General features: G+C 41.8%; 2 protein-coding genes across 3 annotated transcripts; both read right to left on the bottom strand.

Moving 5' to 3' along the window:
- Positions 1-1,330: 1,330 nt before the first annotated feature.
- On the bottom strand, positions 1,331-5,525 carry LOC110535330 (single-strand DNA endonuclease ASTE1). Its single transcript, XM_090185981.1, is given in 5 exon segments — positions 1,331-2,041; positions 2,167-2,338; positions 2,428-2,641; positions 2,725-2,947; positions 5,518-5,525. Coding segments are annotated over 5 exon segments (1,035 nt in total). The 3' UTR covers positions 1,331-1,623.
- A 385-nt stretch (positions 5,526-5,910) lies between these two features.
- Positions 5,911-10,805, bottom strand: LOC149984846 (uncharacterized). 2 transcript variants are annotated; one of them, XM_090189058.1, is made up of 4 exons: positions 10,104-10,805; positions 9,711-9,977; positions 9,374-9,586; positions 5,911-9,279 (listed from the first exon to the last, which is right to left on the bottom strand). In XM_090189058.1, the coding sequence occupies exons 2-4, from the start codon at positions 9,737-9,739 to the stop codon at positions 9,156-9,158; spliced, it is 366 nt and encodes a 121-aa protein (XP_090045184.1). In that variant the 5' UTR covers positions 9,740-9,977; positions 10,104-10,805; the 3' UTR covers positions 5,911-9,155. The 2 variants fall into 2 exon arrangements, with proteins under 2 accessions (XP_090045184.1, XP_090045187.1); XM_090189061.1 differs by having other exon boundaries at positions 9,711-9,807.
- Positions 10,806-11,111: the final 306 nt, after the last annotated feature.

The raw sequence follows: 11,111 nt of genomic DNA, 5'->3' as shown, positions 1-11,111 counted from the left end.
GTCCACCTGGCCATGCTGCTGCTCCAGTTTCAACTGTTCTGCCTGTGATTATTATTATTTGACCATGCTGGTCATTTATGAACATTTGAACATCTTGGCCATGTTCTGTTATAATCTCCATCCGGCACAGCCAGAAGAGGACTGGCCACCCCACATAGCCTGGTTCCTCTCTAGGTTTCTTCCTAGGTTTTGGCCTTTCTAGGGAGTTTTTCCTAGCCACCGTGCTTCTACACCTGCATTGCTTGCTGTTTGGGGTTTTAGGCTGGGTTTCTGTACAGCACTTTGAGATATCAGCTGATGTACGAAGGGCTATATAAATAAATTAGATTTGATTTTGATTCTTCATCTGTCAACCATGGTTACCTGCAAGGAAACACGTGCCGTCATCATTGCTTTGCACAAAAAGGGCTTCACAGGCAAGGATATTGCTGCCAGTAAGATAGCACCTAAATCAACCATTTATCGGATCATCAAGATCTTCAAGGAGAGCGGTTCAATTGTTGTGAAGAAGGCTTCAGGGCGCCCAAGAAAGTCCAGCAAGCTCCAGGACCGTCTCCTTAAGTTGATTCAGCTGCGGGATCAGGGCACCACCAGTACAAAGCTTGCTCAGGAATGGCAGCAGGCAGGTGTGAGTGCATCTGCACGCACAGTGAGGCGAAGAATTTTGGAGGATGGCCTGGTGTCAAGAAGGGCAGCAAAGAAGCCACTTCTCTCCAAGAAAAACATCAGGGACAGACTGATATTCTGCAAAAGGTACAGGGATTGGACTGCTGAGGACTGGGGTAAAGTCATTTTCTCTGATGAATCCACTTTCCGATTGTTTGGGGCATCCGGAAAAAAGCATGTCCGGAGAATGAGTGTGTAAGTTGACTATGCAAACAATTTGGAATTTTCTTATAAAAACATGAAGTGATGCAGGCAGTCTTTTCACAAGAGTGTGCAGCTGTCTTCAAGGCAAAGGGTGGCTGCTTTGAGGAATCTAAAATATAAATTATATTTTGATTTGTTTAACACTTTTTTTGGTTACTACATGATTCCATATGTGCTATTTTATAGTTTTGATGTCTTCACTATTCTACAATGTAGAAAATGTAAAAACAAACATTTAAAAAAACATTGCATGAGTAGGTGTGTCCAAACTTTTGACTGGTACTGTATAATTAGTTTAGGTGGCATACGTTTTCAGCGTCACTGAAGTAACGCATTTTTTGCTCATAGAGGTAAAAATGACTATCTAAGATTTGTTCAGTTTAAGAATTTAATTTAAAATATACTGCCAAAGCAGATATATACTTTAGTGTGTATAGCTAATCATTCTCAAGAATAGCTGGTTTAAATGTTATTTTTCATTTTGATGATAAAATATTTCAAGAGCAGCAGTAATATAATCGTAACAATAAATGGGATTTATAGAGCTATTTTCAAAGACCAAAATACGTTTTTACAGTAGAGAGCAAAGAAATAAAAACATATTAAATAAAGTCAAACTTATCATAACTTCTATTATAGTTCATGCTAATAAAATGTAAATTAAGTCATAATAGGTACACACAAGAACAATAAAAACTTTAAAGAGTTGAGCAGAACGTCTCTATATCTAAACAGTTATATAATGGTCCCTCCCTATTCCCAGCCGATCCGCCCCTGCTTCCGGGAGAATTCTGGATTCCTAGCTCGGTTGAATCTGTCCTTGCTCTTGTGCCTGGTCCGCACTGAGACCAAAGTCCAACCCAGATCGTCCTCTGGCTTGGCCTTGCTCCCACCTCCAGCACCATCATCATCATCATATTCCAGAGCCAGAATGTGTAGATGGGCCGTCAGATCGTCCAGTGGCTGTGTCAAGGAAGGAGGTGTGGCCCTCTGCAGCCCAGACACAAATGGGATGACAGCTGCCTCATGAGAATCATGGGAGTTGAGTATGGCTCCCAGCATGGCCCTATACAGCTGTCCAGAGCCAAGGTCTCCCATCAGGAGAGAATCCGGGGTTAACCCCCCTCTCAGTTTGGTCACAAGCTGGTGCACCAGAGTGCCCTTGTACAGCCTAGATGCCACCCAGGAAACAAAAGATTGAATTATCTCTGTTTCTGCTGGGATAAAATGCAATGTGAATGAATCCCACTGCCCTAAGTTTAGGGCCAAGGTTTGACTTAGGAAGGGACACCTTACCAGGCACACTGAGGCTCGGCTAGAGGGAAGCACAGCAGTTGGTTGAGGTGAAGGCTTTCTTTCAGGCAGCACTGTCACTGGCTGTAGGCGTGGGCCACACCCAGGTCTAGGCTCCTTCTACCTCTCTGAATCAGCCCTCTCAGCCTCTCCAACACTGGTCCCTCCATAAACCCTTTTACACAAAAGGAGGAGTCAGTGGCTACACTTCGATATTCATCAATTCTAAATGGTGTGTTTTCTCGTAGATGCTCTGGGCCATACCTCTTTGGCTCTTTCTCTGTCTGCAGAGCTCTCCATACACCAATCCTAGTAGCAGGGCCTGCAGGACAGGGAGTTCTGGAGGGGGATGGGCGTGCCTCAGCCAGTAGCAGGTGACAGCCACAGGAAGACGCAGATGAGGCGGGACACCGCTCATAGTGGACTGGGACACACCAAGTGTCTCCAAAAACACCTTAAGCTGCACTGACCTTGGAGCCTAAGGAACACAGCAAGAGAATGAGAATCAACAGTAGTATGTTTGAATATACTGTATACTATATCATACACATGTATACATACCTGATGCAGAGTGTCTAGCTGTATATGTTCTGCAGCACTGGGCAGGATGGCTTCAACCATGCTGCTGGTCAGGCTCTTGCCTTCCCTGTAATACTCCTCCACTTCATCCACTGGGGGTCTCTGACTGCTGTGGTCTGCCCTCCTCCCACTCTGCACTGCCAATCCTATAGAACATTTGTGGGCAGAACTGAAAAAGCAAGTGCGAGCAAGGAGGCCGACAAACCTGACTCAGTTACACCAGCTCTGTCAGGAGGAATGGGCCAAAATTCACCCAACTTATTGTGGGAAGCTTGTGGAAAGCTACACAAAATGTTTGACCCATGTTAAACAATTTAAAGGCAATGCTATCAAATATTGAGTGTATGTAAACTGACCCACTGGGAATGTGATGAAATAAATAAAAGCTGAAATAAATCATTCTCTGTACTATTATTCTGACATTTCACATTCTTAAAATAAAGTGGTGATCCTAACTGACCGAAGACAGGGAATTTTTACTAGAATTAAATGTCAGGAATGGTGAAAAACTGAGTATAAATGTATTTGGCTAAGGTGTATGTAAACCTCCGACTTCAACTGTACATTCCTTGAGACTTTTGATAAAATCATTCAGGGCTTGACATTAACCTGTTTATCCACTTGTCCTTCAGACAAGGAGGTGACTGAAAATGTTGTGTTGTTTGATGCAAGAAACCACTTTAGAAAACCAAATGCATTATTAATCCCATACTATTACTACAGAGAATCAGACACATTATGCTACCCTCTGCCTATTGGCTACTTATCGTATTGAAGCCTGTCTCAAAATACAACACTGCCCCTTTAAGACATAAAAAAGCTCTTTACCTGAAGTGCTTTTGTAAAACTGACCCACTGGGAATGTGATGAAAGAAAAAAAAGCTTAAATAAATAATTCTCTGTACTATTATTCTGACATTTCACATTCTTAAAGTAAAGTGGTGATCCTAACTGACCTAAGACAGGTAATTTTGACTAGGCAGGAATTCAGGAATTGTGAAGTGTATGTAAACTTCCGAATTCAACTGTAACAAAGTGCCATTTTCACATATGTTGATGTTGGAGTGGTGCTGGAGATGATCAATATGAACTTGAACATTTTTCAAATGTCCCTTTAAGCATAAATACAATATGGGATGCAAACATGTACAGTGCCTTGCGAAAGTATTCGGCCCCCTTGAACTTTACGACCTTTTGCCACATTTCAGGCTTCAAACATAAAGATATAAAACTGTATTTTTTTGTGAAGAATCAACAACAAGTGGGACACAATCATGAAGTGGAACGACATTTATTGGATATTTCAAACTTTTTTAACAAATCAAAAACTGAAAAATTGGGCGTGCAAAATTATTCAGCCCCTTTACTTTCAGTGCAGCAAACTCTCTCCAGAAGTTCAGTGAGGATCTCTGAATGATCCAATGTTGACCTAAATGACTAATGATGATAAATACAATCCACCTGTGTGTAATCAAGTCTCTGTATAAATGCACCTGCACTGTGATAGTCTCAGAGGTCCGTTAAAAGCGCAGAGAGCATCATGAAGAACAAGGAACACACCAGGCAGGTCCGAGATACTGTTGTGAAGAAGTTTAAAGCCGGATTTGGATACAAAAAGATTTCCCAAGCTTTAAACATCCCAAGGAGCACTGTGCAAGCGATAATATTGAAATGGAAGGAGTATCAGACCACTGCAAATCTACCAAGACCTGGCCGTCCCTCTAAACTTTCAGCTCATACAAGGAGAAGACTGATCAGAGATGCAGCCAAGAGGCCCATGATCACTCTGGATGAACTGCAGAGATCTACAGCTGAGGTGGGAGGAGACTCTGTCCATAGGACAACAATCAGTCGTATATTGCACAAATCTGGCCTTTATGGAAGAGTGGCAAGAGAAAGCCATTTCTTAAAGATATCCATAAAAAGTGTCGTTTAAAGTTTGCCACAAGCCACCTGGGAGACACACCAAACATGTGGAAGAAGGTGCTCTGGTCAGATGAAACCAAAATTGAACTTTTTGGCAACGATGCAAAACGTTATGTTTGGCGTAAAAGCAACACAGCTGAACACACCACCCCCACTGTCAAACATGGTGGTGGCAGCATCATGGTTTGGGCCTGCTTTTCTTCAGCAGGGACAGGGAAGATGGTTAAAATTGATGGGAAGATGGATGGAGCCAAATACAGGACTATTCTGGAAGAAAACCTGATGGAGTCTGCAAAAGACCTGAGACTGGGACGGAGATTTGTCTTCCAACAAGACAATGATCCAAAACATAAAGCAAAATCTACAAGGGAATGGTTCAAAAATAAACATATCCAGGTGTTAGAATGGCCAAGTCAAAGTCCAGACCTGAATCCAATCGAGAATCTGTGGAAAGAACTGAAAACTGCTGTTCACAAATGCTCTCCATCCAACCTCACTGAGCTCGAGCTGTTTTGCAAGGAGGAATGGGAAAAAATGTCAGTCTCTCGATGTGCAAAACTGATAGAGACATACCCCAAGCGACTTACAGCTGTAATCGCAGCAAAAGGTGGCGCTACAAAGTATTAACTTAAGGGGGCTGAATAATTTTGCACGCCCAATTTTTCAGTTTTTGATTTGTTAAAAATGTTTGAAATATCCAATAAATGTCGTTCCACTTCATAATTGTGTCCCACTTGTTGTTGATTCTTCACAAAAAAATACAGTTTTATATCTTTATGTTTGAAGCCTAAAATGTGGCAAAAGGTTGCAAAGTTCAAGGGGGCCAAATACTTTCGCAAGGCACTGTACATCCTCATGGATAAGCTACTACTCCATTACCCATCAATGAAAAACCATGCGCTCGAAAGTGCCCCATTTGCCCGTCAATTCTCTGAACAGGAAATTAACAGAACCCTCATCAATAAACGAGGAATAGAAGGTAATCATTTACATTTCTGAAGATTCACCTTAACATTTCAATGATCACATTATAGAGGTAACTTCTGACCACTACATACATGATTAAAGAAAGAGTAACATTTTACAGAGAGAAGCACAACGGTAGGTTTCGGCACTAAACCATATGTTGACACCAAACCCAAATACACATTTCTCATCTTTTACAGGTGACCAGCAAGAATCAAGAGGACATTTCTAACCCAAATTATTATCCATAAATACATGTGGTTCTCATCAATGGTAAATAATCGTCAGTGTTCATATTTTATTTAGATCAATGGACGGAGTACATGAGACGATCATCGCAGGGACTAATGATTAATAAAAAATAAAAAATGTTATTTATTAGGATCCCCATTAGCCGATGTCAATAGTGACAACTAGCCTTACAGGGGTCTGACACAACAAAAAAGACATTACAGACCAAATACTTTACAATTTACATACATTTAAAAACATTAGCATAGTGTGTGTGCGTGCGCATTACACACGTCGGTACATTTAAAACATTAACAGTGTGTGTGTGCGCGCATTACACACGTCAGTACATTTAAAAACATTAACAGTGTGTGTGTGCGCGCATTACACACGTCAGTACATTTAAAAACATTAACAGTGTGTGTGTGTGCGCATTACACACGTCAGTACAGTACATACACACAACAAGTAGGTCACATGGGGGAGAGGCGTTGTGCCATGAAGGGTTGCTGGTGGCATGTCTGGTGGGGTAAGTGTGTGTGTGTCAGTGCTGTGTGTAAGTTGACTATGCAAACAATTTGGAATTTACAACACATGAATGTTTCTTATAAAAACAACAAGTCAGTGTTTCCTCAACTCTTAGCCAAGAGAGACATGAATGCCAAGAGTGTACAAAGCTGTCATCAAGGCAAAGTGATTTGTTTAACACTTTTTTTGGTTACTACATGGTTCCATTGGTGTTATTTCATAGTTTTGATTTCTTCACTATTCTACAAGGTAGAAAATAGTAAAAATACATAAAAACCCTTGAATGAGTAGGTGTGTCCAAACTTTTGACTGGTACAGTGCATTTACATTTTTGTAATTATTTTAAGAGTGTCTGCTAACTGGGGGAGGGTTTGAGTGTCACACGTTTTCAGCGTCACTGACGTAACACATTTTTGCTCAGATTGAGGTAAAGTTTTGTTCAGTTTAAGATTTCCATATAAAATATACTGCCAACGCAGAGATAGACTTTAGTGTGTATACCCAATAATTCTCAAGAACAGCTGGTTAAAATGTTATTTTTCATTTTGATGATAAAATGATGATAAAATATGTCCAGAGCAGCAGTAGTGTCATAGTAACAATAAATGGGATTTATAGAGCTATTTTCAAAGACCAAAATACGCTTTACAGTAGAGAGCAAAGAAATAAAAACATATTAAACAAAGTCAAATGTTTTTATATATTGTATATTATAAACTTTAACGTCTTTTAACATTTATAAAAATCTACATCTACAGTGGGGGAAAAAAAGTATTTAGTCAGCCACCAATTGTGCAAGTTCTCCCACTTAAAAAGATGAGAGGCCTGTAATTTTCATCATAGGTACACTTCAACTATGACAGACAAAATGAGAATAAAAAAATCCAGAAAATCACATTGTAGGATTTTTAATGAATTTATTTGCAAATTATGGTGGAAAATAAGTATTTGGTTATTCTTTAAGAGGCTCCTCTGTCCTCCACTCGTTACCTATATTAATGGCACCTGTTTGAACTTGTTATCAGTATAAAAGACACCTGTCCACAACCTCAAACAGTCACATTCCAAACTCCACTATGGCCAAGACTAAAGAGCTGTCAAAGGACACCAGAAACAAAATTGTAGACCTGCACCAGGCTGGGAATCTGCAATAGGTAAGCAGCTTGGTTTGAAGAAATCAACTGTGGGAGCAATTATTAGGAAATGGAAGACACTGATAATCTCCCTCGATCTGGGGCTCCACGCAAGATCTCGCCCCGTGGGGTCAAAATGATCACAAGAACCTAGTGAATGACCTGCAGAGAGCTGGGACCAAAGTAACAAAGCCTACCATCAGTAACAAACCACGCCGCCAGGGACTCAAATCCTGCAGTGCCAGACGTGTCCTCCTGCTTAAGCCAGTACATGTCCAGGCCCGTCTGAAGTTTGCTAGAGAGCATTTGGATGATTCAGAAGAAGATTGGGAGAATGTCATATGGTCAGATGAAACCAAAATATAACTTTTTGGTAAAAACTCAACTCGTCGTGTTTGGAGGACAAAGAATGCTGAGTTGCATCCAAAGAACACCATACCTACTGTGAAGCATGGGGGTGGAAACATCATGCTTTGGGGCTGTTTTTCTGCAAAGGGACCAGGACGACTGATTCGTGTAAAGGAAAAAATGAATGGGGCCATGTATCGTGAGATTTTGAGTGAAAACCTCCTTCCATCAGCAAGGGCATTGAAGAAGAAACGTGGCTGGGTCTTTCAGCATGACAATGATCCCAAACACACCGCCCGGGCAACGAAGGAGTGGCTTCGTAAGAAGCATTTCAAGGTCCTGGAGTGGCCTAGCCAGTCTCCAGATCTCAACCCCATAGAAAATCTTTGGAGGGAGTTGAAAGTCCTTGTTGCCCAGCAACAGCCTCAAAATATCACTGCTCTAGAGGAGATCTGCATGGAGGAATGGGCCAAAATACCAGCAACAGTGTGTGAAAACCTTGTGAAGACTTACAGAAAACGTTTGACCTCTGTCATTGCCAACAAAGGGTATATAACAAAGTATTGAGAAACGTTTGTTATTGACCAAATACTTATTTTCCACCATAATTTGCAAATAAATTCATAAAAAATCCTACAATGTGATTTTCTGGATTTTTTTCTAATTTTGTCTGTCATAGTTGAAGTGTACCTATGATGAAAATTACAGGCCTCTCTCATCTTTTTAAGTGGGAGAACTTGCACAATTGGTGGTTGACTAAGTACTTTTTTGCCCGACTGTATCTTTCGTAAACTATTTTATAGTTAATGCTAGTTAATTCTAAAAACAAATGTAAATGAAGTCATAATAAGTACAAATAAGAACAATAAAAAGGTTAGAGTTGAGCAGAATGACTCTATATCTAAACCGTTATATAACGGTCCATCCCTATTCCCAGCCGATCCGCCCCTGCTTCCGGGAGAATTCTGGATTCCGAGCTCGGTTGAATCTGTCCTTGCTCTTGTGCCGGGTCAGCACTGAGACCAAAGTCCAACCCAGATCGTCCTCTGGCTTGGCCTTACTCCCACCTCCAGCACCATCATCATCATCATATTCCAGAGCCAGAATGTGTAGATGGGCCGTCAGATCGTCCAGTGGCTGTGTCAAGGATGGAGGTGTGGCCCTCTGCGGCCCAGACACCAAGGGGGTGACAGCAACACTGGTCTAGAGGTTATGGTTGATTTAGGAAGGGACACCTTACCAGGCACACTGAGGCTCAGGAGGCACAGCAGTTGGTTCAGGTCAAGGCATTCTTTCAGGTAGCACTGCCACTGGCTGTAGGCGTGGGCCACACACAGGTTGAGACTCCTTGTCCCTCTCTGAATAAGCCCTCTCAGCCTCTCCAACACTGGTCCCTCCATGAACTCTGTTACACACAAAGGGGACGAGTCAGTGGCTGCACTTCACACACTTTATCAACTCTAAATAGTGTGTTTTCTCGTTCATGCTCTGGGCCATACCTCTTTGGCTCTTCCTCTGTCTGCAGAGCTCTCCGTACACCAAACCTAGTAGCAGGGCCTGCAGGATATGCAGGTCTGGTGGGGGAGGGGCATGCCTCAGCCAGTAGCAGGTGACAGCCACAGGAAGACACAGATGAGGTGAGACACCGCTCAAAGTGGACTGGGCACACCCAAGGTCTCCAAAAACACCTTAAGCTGCACTGACCTTGGAGCCTAAGGAACAGAGCAAGAGAATCAATTTGAGAATCAACAGCAGTATGTTTGAATATACTGTAGCGACCCGCACAGACAGCTGTGTGTTATGTGTTAGGCTAGTAGGTGGTTGTGTTGTACTTACCAGTACCCAGTGTTCGCGGTGTCTGACATGTCAATCAACCTGCTATCTGCCAATCACGGGAATGCCTGGAATGTTCTGATGCCGGGCACCCTGGCGGCTGGCGGAGTGGCGTGGAGGGGGGTTGGGCAGGGGGATGGAGCATTGGAAGTTAAGACCAGGTTTAGCCTTTGTTCTCTCTCTTATGCCTGGCCTTCCTCAAGAGAAGGTCACGATTGGCTTGTGGGTTATCTTTCATTTATTTGGCGTGGGCTATTGCCAAACAGTAGCCTGTGTAAAGTTGGTTTAATAAACCGTCAATTTGTAAACTCAACCCTCTGTCTGGACAATTGTTCCTTTATGATCTAGTCAGGTCATTACAATACTGTATACTATATCATACACATGTATACATACCTGATCCAGAGTGTCTGGCTGCATCTGTTCTGCAGCACTGCAACACTGGGAAATCCCTGGACACCCATGGTGTGCTGTGCTCTGTCTAGGATGTGATGTCTTTCCTAGTGAAGAGTTTCAGCAGTCATGGGACTGGCTAAGTGAGGCTATCCCTTTCCTTAAGTTTCACTTTCCATACCTCATCTCAGTCACTCCCATATTGTCTCTGGTCACAGTAGGCATAGACTAGTTCATTTGAACTTATATGACAGTCATGGGAATGTGTTTAGATGTTTTAATGTTGCAATTTAGGTAAACGTTCCACGAAGTCTCGCAATGTTGCGTCTCTGGTTTTTGAAACTCTGTGCCTCTTGCCGCGTTCAGGTCAAAACTTGGAAACTCGGACATTTCAGACTTGGTTGTATGTATACATGTGCCGCTATCAAACAGTTAACAAGTCGGACATTTCCGAGTATCCTAGTTTTGATTTGTATATGAACGTGGCAACTCTTCATAGGTCGTTGTGTAGTCACGTGGGTCGCGAGTCAAACAGGCTAAACGAAACCGAGATAAACTGAAACTAAACTTCACATGAAGAAAACCAAACGGATGTTATTTAGCCCCGAGGAAATTGCTTTATCAAACCATACAAATAAAAAACATTATACAACATAAAGCCATACAAAACCATTTATCTTAAACATAAAGAACAACACTTGGGACTATTTCCATATTATTATTTTTTTATTATTATACTAAAAAACACTTTAAACCTACACATGTAATGTAGGCTACAAAACATACAATGTTGCCCAAACCTAGTCCTTCCCCAACCCGCCTGAATCAATTCTCAAAAGAAAGACAGGCTCTGGATGAAAATCTGCATTTTCACATTATGTTTTTGTGGGGGCAAGAGAATTGACAAGGAGTCAACTTGATTTAACTCTGATCGCTGTTATTACTCAAATTTGACAAACATTGACAATTATTTTTCATGCCATGAGAGGCTCAAATTAAGCACAGATTCTT

This window comes from Oncorhynchus mykiss, chromosome 2 (genome assembly GCF_057628025.1).
Source record: "Oncorhynchus mykiss isolate SJ-2025 chromosome 2, ASM5762802v1, whole genome shotgun sequence".
Classification (NCBI taxonomy): Eukaryota; Metazoa; Chordata; class Actinopteri; order Salmoniformes; family Salmonidae; genus Oncorhynchus; species Oncorhynchus mykiss.
This window is presented reverse-complemented; position numbering and strand designations above follow the sequence as displayed.

Excerpts from the sequence above, each read along its gene's own strand:
- LOC149984846 (XM_090189058.1), bottom strand. The coding sequence starts at position 9,739 with ATGTCAGACACCGCGAACACTGGGTACTG. Across the intron at positions 9,587-9,710 it reads ACCGCGAACACTGGGTACTG|GCTCCAAGGTCAGTGCAGCT; the intron begins GTAAGTACAACA and ends TCTGTTCCTTAG. Across the intron at positions 9,280-9,373 it reads ACAGAGGAAGAGCCAAAGAG|AGTTCATGGAGGGACCAGTG; the intron begins GTATGGCCCAGA and ends TGTGTGTAACAG.